Raw genomic sequence first — 17,589 nt, 5'->3', positions numbered from 1 at the left:
TGTGATTGGAATCACAGAGACTTGGTGGGATAACTCACATGACTGGAGTACTGTCATGGATGGTTATAAACTGTTCAGGAAGGACAGGCAGGGCAGAAAAGGTGGGGGAGTAGCACTGTATGTAAGGGAGCAGTATGACTGCTCAGAGCTCCGGTACGAAACTGTAGAAAAACCTGAGTGTCTCTGGATTAAGTTTAGAAGTGTGTGCAACAAGAGTGATGTAGTGGTGGGAGTCTGCTATAGACCACCGGACCAGGGGGATGAGGTAGATGAGGCTTTCTTCTGGCAGCTCACAGAAGCTACTAGATCGCATGCCCTGATTCTCATGGGTGACTTTAATTTTCCTGATATCTGCTGGGAGAGCAATACTGCGGTGCATAGACAATCCAGGAAGTTTTTGGAAAGCGTAGGGGACAATTTCCTGGTGCAAGTGCTAGAGGAGCCAACCAGGGGGGGCGCTTTTCTTGACCTGCTGCTCACAAACCGGGTAGAATTAGTGGGGGAAGCAAAAGTGGATGGGAATCTGGGAGGCAGTGACCATGAGTTGGTTGAGTTCAGGATCCTGACGCAGGGAAGAAAGGTAAGCAGCAGGATACGGACCCTGGACTTCAGGAAAGCAGACTTCGACTCCCTCAGGGAACGGATGGCCAGGATCCCCTGGGGGACTAACTTGAAGGGGAAAGGAGTCCAGGAGAGCTGGCTGTATTTCAAGGAATCCCTGTTGAGGTTACAGGGACAAACCATCCCGATGAGTCGAAAGAATAGTAAATATGGCAGGCGTCCGGCTTGGCTTAACGGTGAAATCCTAGCGGATCTTAAACATAAAAAAGTAGCTTACAAGAAGTGGAAGGTTGGACATATGACCAGGGAAGAGTATAAAAATATTGCTCGGGCATGTAGGAATGAAATCAGGAGGGCCAAATCGCACCTGGAGCTGCAGCTAGCGAGAGATGTCAAGAGTAACAAGAAGGGTTTCTTCAGGTATGTTGGCAACAAGAAGAAAGCCAAGGAAAGTGTGGGACCCTTACTGAATGAGGGAGGCAACCTAGTGACAGAGGATGTGGAAAAAGCTAATGTACTCAATGCTTTTTTTGCCTCTGTTTTCACTAACAAGGACAGCTCCCAGACTGCTACGCTGGGCATCACAAAATGGGGAAGAGATGGCCAGCCCTCTGTGGAGATAGAGGTGGTTAGGGACTATTTAGAAAAGCTGGACGTGCACAAGTCCATGGGGCCGGACGAGTTGCATCCGAGAGTGCTGAAGGAATTGGCGGCTGTGATTGCAGAGCCATTGGCCATTATCTTTCAAAACTCGTGGCGAACCGGGGAAGTCCCGGATGACTGGAAAAAGGCTAATGTAGTGCCAATCTTTAAAAAAGGGAAGAAGGAGGATCCTGGGAACTACAGGCCAGTCAGCCTCACCTCAGTCCCTGGAAAAATCATGGAGCAGGTCCTCAAAGAATCAATCTTGAAGTACTTGAATGAAAGGAAAGTGATCAGGAACAGCCAGCATGGATTCACCAAGGGAAGGTCATGCCTGACTAATCTAATCGCCTTTTATCATGAGATTACTGGTTCTGTGGATGAAGGGAAAGCAGTGGATGTATTGTTTCTTGACTTTAGCAAAGCTTTTGACACGGTCTCCCACAGTATTCTTGTCAGCAAGTTAAGGAAGTATGGGCTGGATGAATGCACTATAGGGTGGGTAGAAAGCTGGCTAGATTGTCGGGCTCAACGGGTAGTGATCAATGGCTCCATGTCTAGTTGGCAGCCGGTGTCAAGTGGAGTGCCCCAGGGGTCGGTCCTGGGGCCGGTTTTGTTCAATATCTTCATAAATGATCTGGAGGATGGTGTGGATTGCACTCTCAGCAAATTTGCGGACGATACTAAACTGGGAGGAGTGGTAGATACGCTGGAGGGGAGGGATAGGATACAGAAGGACCTAGACAAATTGGAAGATTGGGCCAAAAGAAATCTGATGAGGTTCAATAAGGATAAGTGCAGGGTCCTGCACTTAGGACGGAAGAATCCAATGCACCGCTACAGACTAGGGACCGAATGGCTAGGCAGCAGTTCTGCGGAAAAGGACCTAGGGGTGACAGTGGACGAGAAGCTGGATATGAGTCAGCAGTGTGCCCTTGTTGCCAAGAAGGCCAATGGCATTTTGGGATGTATACGTAGGGGCATAGCGAGCAGATCGAGGGACGTGATCGTCCCCCTCTATTCGACATTGGTGAGGCCTCATCTGGAGTACTGTGTCCAGTTTTGGGCCCCACACTACAAGAAGGATGTGGATAAATTGGAGAGAGTCCAGCGAAGGGCAACAAAAATGATTAGGGGTCTAGAACACATGACTTATGAGGAGAGGCTGAGGGAGCTGGGATTGTTTAGCCTGCAGAAGAGAAGAATGAGGGGGGATTTGATAGCTGCTTTCAACTACCTGAAAGGGGGTTCCAAAGAGGATGGCTCTAGACTGTTCTCAATGGTAGCAGATGACAGAACGAGGAGTAATGGCTTCAAGTTGCAGTGGGGGAGGTTTAGATTGGATATTAGGAAAAACTTTTTCACTAAGAGGGTGGTGAAACACTGGAATGCGTTGCCTAGGGAGGTGGTGGAATCTCCTTCCTTGGAAGTTTTTAAGGTCAGGCTTGACAAAGCCCTGGCTGGGATGATTTAACTGGGAATTGGTCCTGCTTCGAGCGGGGGGTTGGACTAGATGACCTTCAGGGGTCCCTTCCAACCCTGATATTCTATGATTCTATGATTCTATGGGGATCGATTTATCGCGTCTAGACGAGATGCGATAAATTGATCCCCGTTAGATCAATCACTACCAGCCGGTCCAGCAGGTAGTGAAGACCTGCCCTAAGAATCCAACATAGTCATAAAATTTCTCAGTGAGAACAGAAATTTTTTAATTCCCACAACACTGACCCTGGCTACACAGTCTTATTGAACACTACATAAGTTTCCAAATTCCTGCAGGAAAACTGTGGCAAAACTATGTTATGCACTACAAACATTTAACAGTGTTGCCTAAAAAGTTTTCAGAAGGAAAATCATCATTCATAAAAGCATCCACATTCAGTATCCAGTGCATAGTATATGAAGTGACTCACTCATACCAGAGGTACAAATATTAAAATAGTTTTAGATCACTTTACCATCATGAAGCTGCTGGTATTAATTTGAAGAACATATTTTGAAATAATAAACACAAAAGCATTTGTTGAAAACAGTTTTCCTTACCACAGAAAGGTGTTCATTCGTACCCTGTTCTTATAAATTAGTATTCCTCCTGACATCACTCCAATCATAATTTCATTGTTACTTTGATCCTTTAAAAGAGAACAAAACAATAGATTCAACACAAAACAATTAAAATATATACTGTAGAAACCCATATATATTTTATATATGATCATCCACATACCCTCTCACACGCACACAGCAAAATCGTATGTTAATTAACCTAATGGGGCAAGTTTTTAATGCAATGAACATTTAATGGTACAGTTCCTATTAATCTGAGCAGAAACTGAGGTAAAAAATGGAACCAAGGTAGAATCTTTTTACCTTGGTTCTATTTTTTCCCTTCACAATTAGAAAATACTCCCCTCACAAATGCAATTTATATCTTTCCTTTTCCACCTAAACCTCTGTTCTCACTGCTAAATCTCTGTTCCGTGCCCTTTTCACTTACCTGGATTACAGTAACCGTCTCCCTCACTCTAATACATATGCACTCTAGTACACACAACTGAAGTTATCTTCTTTGCATGTCACTCTGATCCTATGAACCACTACCTTAATTTCCTTCCCCAATCAACATGGGGTTCCAACTTACCACTTGCAAGACTTTACACAGCATCATCCCTTTTTATATCATAGCATTTGTCTCTTCCTCCTCCCATAATTCCAATTTTTTTTATTGTAATAATGACAAACTAAAGAGTGCTCAAGTGATAAGTAATAATTAGTGGAAATAACATCTAAACAAAAATCCAAGTTTCTTAGCCGCTACGGCAGGCTCTAAAGGGAAAGTGCATATTCCTGCAGTTTGTCTCATAGGCACACTATCCTTTTTAGATTATGACACTTTTAATACTGATTTAGTAATTTAAACGGAGGTAATCGATACTCTGGAAGAATGCATCTTTTTTCAGTTTTACACAGATGCTCCTCCTGTTCTTGTCTTCTAATGGAATTATCTACTTAAATAGCCTTGAAATAGAAGGTAACTTACTGGAAGTAGTTGTAGTAGTGAAAATTACCTAAAAGAAATATATTACACAGTGTATCCAAACCCAGATGACTATGAATCACAGGCTCAGTAAACTGACTTGGTAGCAATCCAACAATAAACTCAACTAACAACTTATACTCCTATGTGAAAGCAAGTTGCAATTTCAGTACTTAAGGCATTGCCTACACTCCAATCGCTACAGTGGCATGGGTGTAGTGCTGCAGCTATGTGGATATAGCATAGATACTTACTACAGAGACTAAAAGGGTTTTTTCTGTTGCTATAGTAAATCCACCCAGTTGAAAAGCAGCAGCTAGGTCTAACACAGAATTCTTCCATCAACCTAGCTGCATCTACTGTGAGGGTTAGGTCAACCTAACTATGTCACACGGCATACATCCCTGAGTGACGTAGCTAGGTCAACCTAAGTTTTAGGTTTGGAGTGGGAGAGCCTATCACAAATAAACCTTTTTCTATTTCAAACCATACTTTTCTAAAAATGTTTCTGTACTCTAGTCATAGCAGGTCCTTCAATTTGACTCTATCAAATGCCTGCTATATCCCAACATGCGTATAAGCAAGGATTGGGTGCATCCATGTCATGTAAAAGTTGTAAATACTTGAAATCCTATTTAGCAAGTTTCTTTATGGAGAATTAAGATCAGAAGTCAGAACACATGACTTGTTTTTAATAGAAGAATACATGCTGTTTGAAGATTATAGGTTTAAGTAAAATGTAAATCTGTGTTGGTAGGGCTTCAAGAAACAGATGGGAAATTATTCCTATGCATGACCTACTTACAAATGATGCATTTTAATATATTGACAAGAACTTAGATAATGAACTCTTAGATACACACTTCGATATTAGCCATAATCTGCACTGTCCATTTAAAAAGTGTATTATTGCCCTGGTTGCAATGATGTAACCTTCACAATATTAAATTATACAAAGATTTATGGAACTTGCAACTTAAGTGAGATAGTAAACGTGAGAACTTCCCATTCAGTTTAATAGGATATTAACTGAAGCCAAATTAAAAATTCAGAAGCCAAAAGTTCCCTAAATGCCAAAGAGACATTCAGCAAGCACGTTTATCCAATACAGTTGCAAATAATTGGCACAGCCTGATGTTCACTTTACTTGGCCTCAGACTGAGCAAGGTACTTAATCATTTGCGTAACTTTAAGCATGAGTAGTCTCAATGAAGTCAAATAAGGGCTACTCAAATTGCTGAAAGTTAGGCCCATGACTGAATAGCCTGCTGAATTAGGGCCTTGAACATTATATTCAAATTATACTAAACTGTTCCTGAAAATATCATGAATCCACTTTTATATTACAGTGTGAATCATTCAAACTTACTCTTGCATAGTGCAATTCAACTCCATAGAGTTCTAAGGTACGTGCTGTATTGAGATAATTGAACTCAGCTTCTGCAGGAGACAAGCCTCTATAACGACAAAGATGAGTTAAATACGAAGCAGCCCAAAAGTACATAAAATATCCAAAACCCTTAGTCAGCTCAAGCAGATTTTAATAATTCATTACTTTAACTCCATTTTTCCCTGATAAACCAACTCCCCCTTGACTCCACCATATACATTGATTGTCATGCAGTAATTTTGGTAGCTAGAGATTCAAGCACTTTCCTCACAGATACTTGTTAATTAGTTGATTGGTCTCCACATGTGTACACTCACAATTCTGCCAGTTCTGCCTCCACACAACAAAAATGTCATTAAAGGAAGACTGCAATACATACTCAGCACATATATATGTTGTATTTCAAATGGCACAGTGATAGGTGCCTTAAAGGGCCTGAAAACCTTTGAGTTGGCAGTGAAGCCTCTAAAAACTGCTCTTGCAATTAGTATTATATTTTGAATTGACATAATATCTTCTCTGCAGGGTCCACCCTAGATTTTAATATTTGTACAATCACCAAGTTCAAATTGTTTGTTTTTCCTTACCCTCCCCGCCACAACCTTTTTAATTTGCAATATGTTTGATTGATTCCACATTGCTCAGTCTCAGTCACTAATTGGCAATTTTGTTAGTTGCTAAAATCACCAGTATCCCCTATCTGTAATAAATAAATGTGTTAGCGGAGTACAACCCCTATTAAATATTTCTTAACAGACTCATGGACTCTTTTTAACTGAAAGTTTATCAGCAGTATATTATTACACAAATTAGGGCATTTACTTTCAATGTTTTTTTTGTTTCATATCCTTTTGGCTCTGTAGCAGAAATTCATACAACTGCATATAACTGATAAAATCTGATGAATTGCAAAACTGCTTTATCTACTTCTGAGAGAGAGACAAGGTACTGAGGTAACATCTCTTGTTGGACCAACTTCTGTTGGTGGAAAGTAAATGTTTCAAGCTTTGCAGAGCTTTTTTTCTGGTCTGGGGAAGGTAACTAGAGTGTCTGAGCTAACTACAAGTTGGGACAAACTATTAAGCATAAGGGGTTAACACATGCTATAAGATACCACTTAAAATGAAGGGGTCAATTAAGGGTTAGCAGGCAGTGAGATGTATTAAACATTGTTGTAATGAGCCATAAAACTAGTTTCTCTGTTGAGTACATGGATTTTAGTGTCTAGCAGAATTATGAATTTAATTTGCCAAGCTTGCCTTTTGAATGTTTCCATTGAGGACGAGTACTGAGAGGACCAATATGGAGTGGTCATTTTGTGAAAAATGTTCACCCATGAGTGATAGGGTGTTTTTGTTTTTTTATCATTTTACTGTGAGAGTTCATTCAAGAGCATAGGGGTTGTCTGCTTTCACCAACATTGTTGTTGTTGGGACATTTGACACACTGGATGAGATACATCACACACTGTGATGGGCATGTGCAAGACCCATGAATCTTGAAAGGTGTGTTGTGCGGGATAATGATCATCACAGCTGTGGAGATATGTCTGCAGCTTTTGCATCTGTTGTTCTGTTGGGGGGTGCTGTGGGGAGCTTGCTTCTGATAAGCTTAACTAGGTTTGAGGGTTCTTTGAAGACCAGAATAGGGGGTTCAGGAAAGATTTCTTTCAGGATGCAGATAAATATGAGTTGTAATTGTTTAATGATACCCTATACGGGATCCAATGTGGGATCGTAAATGACAACTAGGGGTGTGTGGTCAGTGTGGTATTTATTTCTGTATTGATCCTCCCGTAGTATTTGGGTGGCCCATTCCATGATGTGATCTACTTCTCTGGTGGAGAGTCCTTGTTTAGTGAAGGCGGTTTTAAGTGTGTTTAGCTGTGTATCCTAGACTTTGTCTTCAGAGCAAATTCTGTAGTATCTGAGTGCCTGGCCACAGATAACAGATTCCTTTGCAGTCTGGGATGGCTGCTGGATCTGTGGTGTGTGTAAGAGTGGTGATCTGTAGATTTCTTGTATATAGCTGTTTGGAGGGTTCCACTGTTGAAGTGGATTGCAGTATCAGGAAGTTGATGTTGGTGTGGGAGTGTTCTAGAGAGAGTTTGATGGGTGGTGGTGGTTGCTGAAGTTGTGGGGGAAATTTATCAAGGAATTTAGGTCATCTGTCCAGAGGATTGATGTATCTCAGGCATATCACTGGTTTTGTGGTGCATTTTCCCTGAAATTCTTCCTTGACTTGGCCCATGAAAAGGCTGGCATACTGGGGAGCCACCTTATACCCATGGTTTGGACAAAGTGTTCGTTAAATGTGATAGCAGTGATGCCGTCATGGTGAGGGATGTCGGTGTGTAGGAAGGCGACATCTGTGGTGGCAAGGATGGCATTCTGAGGGAGGCTGTTAATGTTGTCAAGTTTTTGGAAGAAGTTGGCAGTGTCTTGGAGGAAGCTGACCTTTTGCGTGGCGAATAGTTTGAGGATGGTTTCTACGAGTCCTGATATTCCTTCTGTGAAAGTGCCATGGCCAGATATGATGGGTCTGTCTGGGTTCCCTTTTTTGTGCATTTTTGGAAGCATGTAACTGGTTACTGGGGTGGGAGGCCAGGGGTTGATGAGGTTGTAGAGTTTTTCTTGGAGTTGTCTGGGGAAGGATTTGATGGTATCTTTAAATTCCTGTGTGAATTGCAGTGCGGGGCCTTCATTGAGTTTTTTATGCTAGGTGGTGGCAGAGTTGGCCTCATTGACGTAGACATCATGATTAAGGACTATGATGGCACCTCCTTTGGCTATTGGTTTGTTCACGATTTGATGACTGGATTTCAGAGACTGTACAGCAATCCTCTGGATGGCAGAGAGATTGTGTGGATATAATATTTGTTGAGGAGTTCATTCAATTTTTCTCCAAAAGTAATCAATGTAATGATCAAGTGTGTGGTTTCGTCTGCTGCGTGCCTGTGTGCAGTCAATTGATTACTTTTTCTTATGACTATCAACAGAAGTGTGGTAGTTGTGAGTATCATCATCTTTGTTGTGAAAGGACTCCTTAAAAGTCATCAAAAGAATTCTTCTCATTTTCCACGTTAGTACGCTATAAGGTTCTGTGGAGGCAAGAAATTCAGTCCCTTGGAGAGTACAGTTACTACTGTATAGATTAGAAGTAGTCTTGATAAGTTGATGATGTTGGGGTGTTATTTAGTGTCCATGTGATGGGTTATGGTATCTTGGTTTTTCCCAGGGGTGCTGTTGTCGGTTCTGAAGTTGTTATAGTTGGTTCCACTTTTTGTGTTGTTGGCTGTCATCAGATTTTTGTTTGTTTGTTGTTTGGGGTTTCCTGATTTTTTTCTTCCAGTGTGTGGGAGCATGTGATGATTTCTTGTTTGAAGTGGTCCTTTCTGGAATATGTAAAGTTCAGGAGATGGTTCCTCAGTTTTTCTGATGTTTTTCTGGTGACTCCTCTGGGAATTATATTTTGTTTGTTGAATCTGATCAGGAAGTGGATGTCTGGCTTCCTCCTTCTTTATGTTGTGAAGGTTCCATTTTAAATGGTAAAATTTGATATCTTCCATAGTTATTTGCAGTGTTACTGTAGCCATCTCGGTCCCAGAATATGAGCGAGACAAGATAGTTGAGATAATATCTGTTATTGGATCAACTTCAGTTGGTGGAGGTATGAGCTTCTGAAGTTCACAGAGCTCCTCTTTAATATACTTCTAACCACATACACTCTTCTACAGTAATTCCCTGCTGCTGGTAAAGGCAATGTACACAGAAACCTTACGCAGGCAGATCATTATGAATGACTGAAGACTTTTCTTAAAGAAACCAAAATTTCCCATAAAAATTCATACACTACTATAGAAATAAAGTCTCATATATAGCCTTTCTTCAAAGTAATTTAAAGATTAGTATACTCATTCTGAATCTTCCCTCTCTTCCAAACTGTGGAATACTTCATATAAAGACATGCAAAAATACTGCATTGTAAAAATTCACCTGTTAAGTTTATTCAGGCAATATTTCTATAAAGGCACAGCATCTGTAGACAGTGATATGACAAAATAAGAATAATTTTTTCTGTAAATTCTTACATATGCTGATGATGTAATTTTGCTATTTCTTTTTCAAAGTCTTGAGGCTGGCTAGGGATGAAAGAGTAGTCTGAGAGGTAGCCTGGCAAGTTTTCTGAATGGTTGTAGTCTCCCAATTCGGCTAAGAGATTGAAGGGAAAGATTATTACTTGTTTAGTGCAAACAATATATTCAGCATTGTACAACACCCAAAGTTTAATACAGTCCTGGCCCCAAACACCTTATGATCTAGAACAGACAAAGACAACAGAAGTTTGAATTCACCTTGTTTTTTTAACATGAGTTATAAGCTCAGTCGGTATCACAGAAGAAGTTTTAAAAAAGGACTTGAACAACAAAAAGGTGCTGGCTTGGCAAAATGGTTTATGAAATGTTCATGTTATAATTTACTTAACTTACTTTCCACCTATATAATGATTAACCCTAAATAAACAGAATTTTGTTGCTCCAGGGTATTTCTGTAATCAAACACTGTTTATGTGTGTCCATGTTTTCATTTCATTATGAGGACTCACATTTTCAATCTTTCTAAAACCTGTTATAATTTTATCCTCTAGAAGATTTGAAAAATTAACCTAATGCATTCTTGCCAAGGTATTTCCAAAACCAAAAAAATTGCTTATTTTTGTGTCAGCTCATTTCTCAGTTTATTCAAACAACTGAAGATTAGAATTATAGAAATCTATCATAATTTTTCAAACCATGTTTTATAATTTTGCCACATTAATTAAGATCACAGCTCCTGCACTGTTAAATCTAAAATGTATGACCCATTTTAGCAAACAAAATGGGTAGGATTGCTAAAAAGTTAGGCTTTGAGCGCATGACTATAATTGGACAGTACTGAAAACCAGTTTAAAAATCAACTTCAGATCTTGTAACTGATTTATTGTTTTGGTGAAGCAGCACATTTAGTTAAAGACTGTCCCAGTTCTATTTCCGTATAGCTAGGGCCCTACCAATTTCACAGCCGTGAAAAAAGAAAAATGCGTCACAGACCGTGACATAAACCCTTCCCCGCGAAATCTGATGTCCCCTTGTTCCTAGGAGTGCCCCAGATGACCCCACTTTAAGTATGCTGCCCTTTTAAGTAGGCCACCAAGTTCAGACACAGCAACAGCTGTCAGCAAGCTCCCTCATCCCCCCTGTCCTGAGCCCTGTTGTGTCCCTCCACCCCCAACTCTGCGGAAATGGTGTACTGGGTGGGAGGGCAGGGGGAAGGCGACACCCTGACATCAGCACCTGTCTCCCCACCCCCACCCCCGCACTACACAGCAAGCAGGAAGCTCCCTGGAGCAGCTCCAAGGCAGAGGGCAGGAGCAGCACACAGGAGCGGGGGAAGGGACACCTGAATGGCTCAGCACTTGATAGCCTGCTGGGCGTCCGCCCAACCACGCAGCTTATAGGGAATTTAGCCCTTACAATACAGTCAGATTACAATATAATTTCTGAAGCTCAGTAAACAATGTTTTTACACCCGTGAATATACATACACATTTTCTATTTTAAAAAAAATTCTTTTCACTTGACTTATTTCATTGTCATAATCTATATGGTAAGATCTTTTCTAAGGTATGTATTTTAATAATTTTGCAGCATTCTTGTACTATATATTTTATTTCAACCAGAAGCCCAGACTTTTTTTTTTTTTTAAGAGCAACTCATATGAGAAGGCATTTAAATACAAAGCTAACTTGGCTGGAAACATAATTGGATCAAATATTCCTGCAAGTTTCATTACTAATCTAAGCTATATACTTTATATATAGTATATGTCATAAAATAGACTTAGCTATGTACTTTTCACAAACACTTTAATGGAACGTTTTTCTGGCAAGGAGTATAGTAAAAAATACCACATAAGTATCTAAAATAGCAGAAATACACAAGGGTCAGAATTAAGGTAATTTTAACATCTTGATTTTTGTCATTTCCTGATTTTAAAATGTGTAACTACGCATCATGTTAGTTTTCCATGTAATTGCCCAGATTTTATAAAAGGAAGAGAAAAAAAGAAAGGACAAAAAACTTCACTATCCAAGATTTTACAGCTCTGCTATCTTGTTTAAAATTGGCAACTGTGTTTATAAAAGTTATGTAAACTGGAACTATCCAGCTAGACACTACCAGAACTCCCTGTTCCACACACTTTTGGATGTTAAAAGTAAGAAATATCTAAATCTACAAACAGCTTCAGTCTCATTACTGAGGAAGTAACATATTACATTTTAGAGCATACAGAGATTTACAAAAAGCATTACTTTATCTTTAAACATTAGTATAAAGAGGAAATGGAAAGTTGGGAGCTTACTAGTAATACAATTTCATGACCACTTCAAATGAAATCCATGAAAAAAAGGTGTACCTTTCCTCACTGATGGAAAAAATACCACTATTTTTGCACAGATTTAGGTATAGCTCAACACACAAATCCATTTGTGTATGCTGATTACTATTCATTAACTTATGGTAACTTAGCTGATCACTGAAAAGCCAGAAAAATAGAAGGCATAATTGAAATAACCTATGTACTCATACCTAGTTAGTAATTATACTTACACTGAACAGCGTAGGAAGCCAAAAGAGCAGCAGTATTATAAGGACAGGGCAATCTATAATTAAAAAAAAACAAAACTGTATACCTGATGTAAATTATGAACATTTTGAAAATCTTCTGATTTAATTAATTTATTTACCACACACAGATATGAACAGTAAAGCATAAGTTTTTCATAGACATTTTTATTATAACTATTTCCTTTTGTCAGTACTCTAAAAGAAACTCTATTTTATCAGTTCTTCGGCAAACATTACATAGCTAATAACCTTTATGTAAAATTATTAACTGCTAAAAATTAAATAATGTATCAATCTCAGCAAATCGGTCATAATATTGTATATATTGGTCAGCATAATAGAAGAAGCTTACCTTCCAGTAAGAATGTCTTGTTTAATTTGCAGAAAATACTGGTACCTTAAAAAACAAAAATACTACAATGGGTTGATGAAATTTGATTGTATTTTTAGACAGAAATGTCTTCCTAAATTTAATAGAAAGCTGAAATATTTGATATCGCTTTTGAGTCTATTGTGTTAGAATCATTTCACCAGATATCATTATTTCTTAAGCTCTGAGAGGTAGCTCTTAATATGAGATCGCAACTAAAGTCATGCATATATCCATAAATTTAAAATTATCTACTTCTGCAGAACATCCAATTTTACGATACAGTTCATGAAGACATCACAATTAATATTCAAATTTCACCGAAAGATAGAACCAATGGAGAAAATAGGAAATGGCTACCTTGTGAAAAACAAAATAGAGAAAACAAAACCACCAAACTTTGGTGCCGTAAATGAAGCCACACAAAGCTGTGTTCAGGCACCTCACTAAAAGTTGCCTGCTGTTCAGAAGTACTAAAGCATTTATAAGATTGGACGATTTAGGCGTTTACTTTTAGGCACCCAATTCTGAAGATTTTTTCCTGACTCAGCCCATATTACAAATATATAAACACTGTTTTATTTTTGTTCCAGGTATACAGAAGCAGAAATTAATTTAGCACCTGAGGATATCTGACACCAATTTATTGTTTCAATTTAATATCAGGGTGCAAAATCTTATTCCATTATGTTAAAGGCTTTCTGAAATTGTTCCTACCTTCCATAATTTTTTATTCTATAAACTGGATATTTCAGTATTTTCTTCTCTTATTTTAAATAACTTTTAAATGAGAACAGCCTGTTTAAAATAGCTGATCTGCTCCTCCCACTGTTTACTCTTAAGGTGGGAAATAAGCAGCAAAATGAACAGATGAAAAATTCAAGATAAGGGGACTGTTTTCAATAAAGTACATTTAGTGACAGAAAACAGATGACAGCAAGTTACTTATTGCAGCTATTTTATGACCAAAAAAAGGCAACCCTTATTATATTTAAGTGTATTTCTTTGAGTCCGTATTATATACTACGAGTATAAGCTACAGTTCACATTTTCAAATGCAACTACTGATTTTTGGGTACCTCCATTTTTGGGTGCACGAACTGGGATAACTTAAAGGGCCCTGGTTTCCAGAAAGTGCTGAAAAACTCAGCTACTGAAAACCAGGGCCCTCTAAGTTGTCTGAAGTTGGGCACTCAAAAATGAAGACACCCAAAATGAAGTCATATTTGAAAATGTAGGCCTCTTTGAAAAAGAAAAGAGACTTTGTGCAGGATGAGATAAATTTGAACATGTCCCCATAATATATTCACCCAAAGGTTATATATACTAAGTTTCCTCCAACCCTTCATTAAGGTTTAGATGATGTTAAGGAAGTGAACATTAATATCTAAATTAGAAAGGTGACAAAGCGCACAATACAAATGAGAACGACGCCCATAATAAGGGGTATAGTGGCAACAGGTGAATCTCGCACTTCTTGCAAATTCCCTTATGATTTCTAATGAGACTGCATTCTTCTGTTTTATCACAAGCCATTATTTCTATTGGAAACAATAACTCATATTGAGTCACAATATTGGCATTTGTATTTTTTGTTTTGATGCCTCTATTAACAAATGCCCCACTATGACATTATTGACAGGAACTGTGACCGTATAGATCATTGTTGCAACCAAGGTCCTATAGTTGCACCAAATCTTGTACAAAGGAGGTCAAGTAAGGTGTCTATCAAAAGGTACTTGCATCTCTCAGTGTGTTTCATAGAATCATAGAATATCAAGGTTGGAAGGGACCTCAGGAGGTCATCTAGTCCAACCCCCTGCTCAAAGCAGAACCGATCCCCAATTAAATCATCCCAGCCAGGCCTTTATCAAGCCTGACCTTAAAAACTTCTGAGGAAGGAGATTCCACCACCTCCCTAGGTAACGCATTCCAGTGTTTCACCACCCTCCTAGTGAAAAAGTTTTTCCTAATATCCAACCTAAATCTCCCCCACTGCAACTTGAGACCATTACTCCTTGTTCTGTCATCTGCTATCACTGAGAACAGTCTAGAGCTATCCTCTTTGGAACCCCCTTTCAGGTAGTTGAAAGCAGCTATCAAATCCCCCCTCATTCTTCTCTTCTGAAGACTGAACAATCCCAGTTCCCTCAGCCTCTCCTCATAAGTCATGTGTTCCAGTCCCCTAATCATTTTTGTTGCCCTCCGCTGAACTCTTTCCGCTGGACTCTTTCTCAGAGCTCTGATTCTAAGGTAGCACCAGTGATGTATTTGATCATCTTAGAATCATAGAATATCAGGGCTGGAAGGGACCTCAAGAGGTCATCTAGTCCAACCCCCCACTCAAAGCAGGACCAATCCCCAATTTTTGCCCTAGATCCCTAAATGGCCCCCCTCAAGGACTGAACTCACAACCCTGGGTTTAGCAGGCCAATGCTCAAACCACTGAGCTATCCTGCCCCGCCATATTTTTTTTAGAATCTTATTGAGAAGGGACTCTTCAGATTAAGTGTCCAATCAAGAAACACTTAACTGACAATAAGAAAAGGAGTACTTGTGGCACCTTAGAGACTAACCAATTTATTTGAGCATGAGCTTTCGTGAGCTACAGCTCACTTCACCGATGAAGTGAGCTGTAGCTCACGAAAGCTCATGCTCAAATAAATTGGTTAGTCTCTAAGGTGCCACAAGTACTCTTTTTCTTTTTGCGAATACAGACTAACACGGCTGTTACTCTGTTAACTGACAATGGAACTTGGAGACTCCAATCCACATGAGGAGTTTTCCTGGGAACGTTCAAGGTAGCATGTGAGCAATGGCTGCTCTGCCTGTAAAGAACTGAGTCATGCATGGACATGTGACTTGCCCATGTGACTCCAAACTCCACCCTGCTGCTGTGATTTTCCACAGTAAGAACAAAGAGGTCCTTCCAAATGGCAGAGGATATAAAAGGCCCTGAAAACTCCTCCATTTTGTCTTCAGTCCTGCTTCTTATCCCTGGAGGAACTTTGCTACAAACTGAAACTCTGAACAAAGGACTAAATGACCCATCCAAGTTGTGGATGTACTCCAGAGACTTGATTTGAACCTGCAGTTTATTCCATCACTGCTACAAGCCTGAACCAAGAACTTTGCCATTACTATATGTAATTGATTCCATTTAACCAATTTTAGCTCATCTATTTCTTTCTTTTTATGAATAAACCTTTAGATTCTAATGGATTGGCAACAGCGTGATTTGTGGGTAACATCAGACTTGTATGTTGACCTGAGTCTGGGGCTTGGTCCTTTGGGATCAGGAGAACCTTTTTTCTTTTACTGGGGTACTGGTTTTCATAACGATTAATCCCCATAAGGAGTGGTGCCGGTGGTGATAGAAGGGAACTGGAGTATCTGAGGGAATTGCTTATATAAAACTTCTGGTTAGCCAGTGTGGTAAAACCGAAGTCCTCTCTGTTTGGCTGGTTTGGTTTGCCTTAATAATAAAGGACACCCAGCCTTGGGCTGTGACTGCCCTGCTCTAAGCAATTTGTCCTGAATTGATACTCTCAGTTGTGTCCCACCAGAGGCCGCTTCATCACACCCACACAAGCACAAAACTTAAGTATCACTCTTGCTTTCTTGTACATAACACTGCTTTGGGACATCCCAGGCCCCGGTAATGATCCCATCATGTATTTTTCTTCTTCCACTTCTGCTTTGACAGTTGCAACACAAGCATTCATACAACGCAGGCTTTGGGACAGTAAATTAATAGTAAATAATTGTTTATGTAGCTGTTTATATTATCAGAAGCACTGTATGTACTAAAATATTTAACAGATTGCATTCTGTCACGACAGTAAATATTAAACATTTAGAATTAATTTATTGCATTAAAAATTAAGAGGATTTTTACCTATTCTTTCATTTTATTACAAATTGGTATGTGAACAACAACTGCCTCAAAATAGTTATGTAAGGGTTCCTGATATGGACTTTTAAAATAGGTTAACAATAGTGAAGAACCCCACAAGCATTTTTACAGATGTGATGCACAGACCGAGGAACCAACCCATCCATAAGTGAAATGCAGTTACCTCTGGGGTGCAATGTGGCAGCTATTTAGGGGAAGAAACACCACATTTTGTACGCAGGAGTAGAAAGAGAGTGCATGTAAAGTGACCAGAATGGAATTCTGCAAACTGGCACTTATCAAGGACATTGGGCCTAACACACCCCTAATGCCCACAAAAAGTACTATAGGATCTTCAGCTGATCACACTTAATAGTAAGTACAGTTTTACATGTCATCCTGAAGGTATTAAAACTGACAGAAGACTACAGACTGAAGGCCATACCACCTGTAATTCTTTAGCCAATCTTAACATGATAGACAAAAAATTGTTTTAATATAAAGCCTTATCTCCATCTTAAAACACCAAGGCGTAGAGAAAAGAGTGGACTATATGGAAAACAAGCTTATTTTTTAATTTAATTTAATTTTATTAATAAGTCTATCTTGCTTTTTAACAAGTAAATTTAACTTCCTGTTTCCTATGTTTTGTGCTTCAATTTATATAAATGTTAAAATGATGCAAAACAAAATTTTGGGGGAGTATTTCACAGGTGTGAATTTAAGGCCTTGTCTACACTGCCGCGGTAAGTCGAACTAAATTACGTTACTCCAGCTACGTGAATATGTAGCCGGAGTCGACATAGCTTAGGTTCACTTACTGTGGCGATGTTCTATTGTACTTACAGGACATCATGAGGAAGCTTTCTTAAACAGAGTTCATTCTGTGTTCAATGTGTTGTAAGTACAGTGAAGTTAATTAGTTGTTAGCTAACTAAGTATCACTTATGGCACGTAAATCTCTTCTACGTTGTTGAACAAAATGGGAAATCAGTAGAAATTAAAGCAACTTTAGCAATGTAGG

At 39.2% G+C, this 17,589-nt stretch overlaps 1 protein-coding gene across 3 annotated transcripts in view; it reads right to left on the bottom strand.

The window, feature by feature from the left end:
- Positions 1–17,589, bottom strand: part of PTPN4 (protein tyrosine phosphatase non-receptor type 4) — a 231,415-nt gene that overhangs the window by 117,595 nt on the left and 96,231 nt on the right. For all 3 annotated transcript variants that reach the window (XM_077829543.1, XM_077829541.1, XM_077829542.1), the window contains exons 6-10: positions 12,653–12,697; positions 12,283–12,335; positions 9,724–9,844; positions 5,613–5,700; positions 3,250–3,338 (exon numbers count right to left, since the gene is read on the bottom strand). In XM_077829543.1, coding sequence (XP_077685669.1) covers positions 3,250–3,338; positions 5,613–5,700; positions 9,724–9,844; positions 12,283–12,335; positions 12,653–12,697 — 396 coding nt within the window. The remainder of the gene's footprint in view (positions 1–3,249; positions 3,339–5,612; positions 5,701–9,723; positions 9,845–12,282; positions 12,336–12,652; positions 12,698–17,589) is intronic.

Source organism: Eretmochelys imbricata, chromosome 11 (assembly GCF_965152235.1).
Source record: "Eretmochelys imbricata isolate rEreImb1 chromosome 11, rEreImb1.hap1, whole genome shotgun sequence".
NCBI classification, from domain to species: Eukaryota; Metazoa; Chordata; order Testudines; family Cheloniidae; genus Eretmochelys; species Eretmochelys imbricata.
The sequence above is the reverse complement of the archived record's forward strand: the minus strand, read 5'-3'. Positions and strand labels throughout refer to the sequence as shown.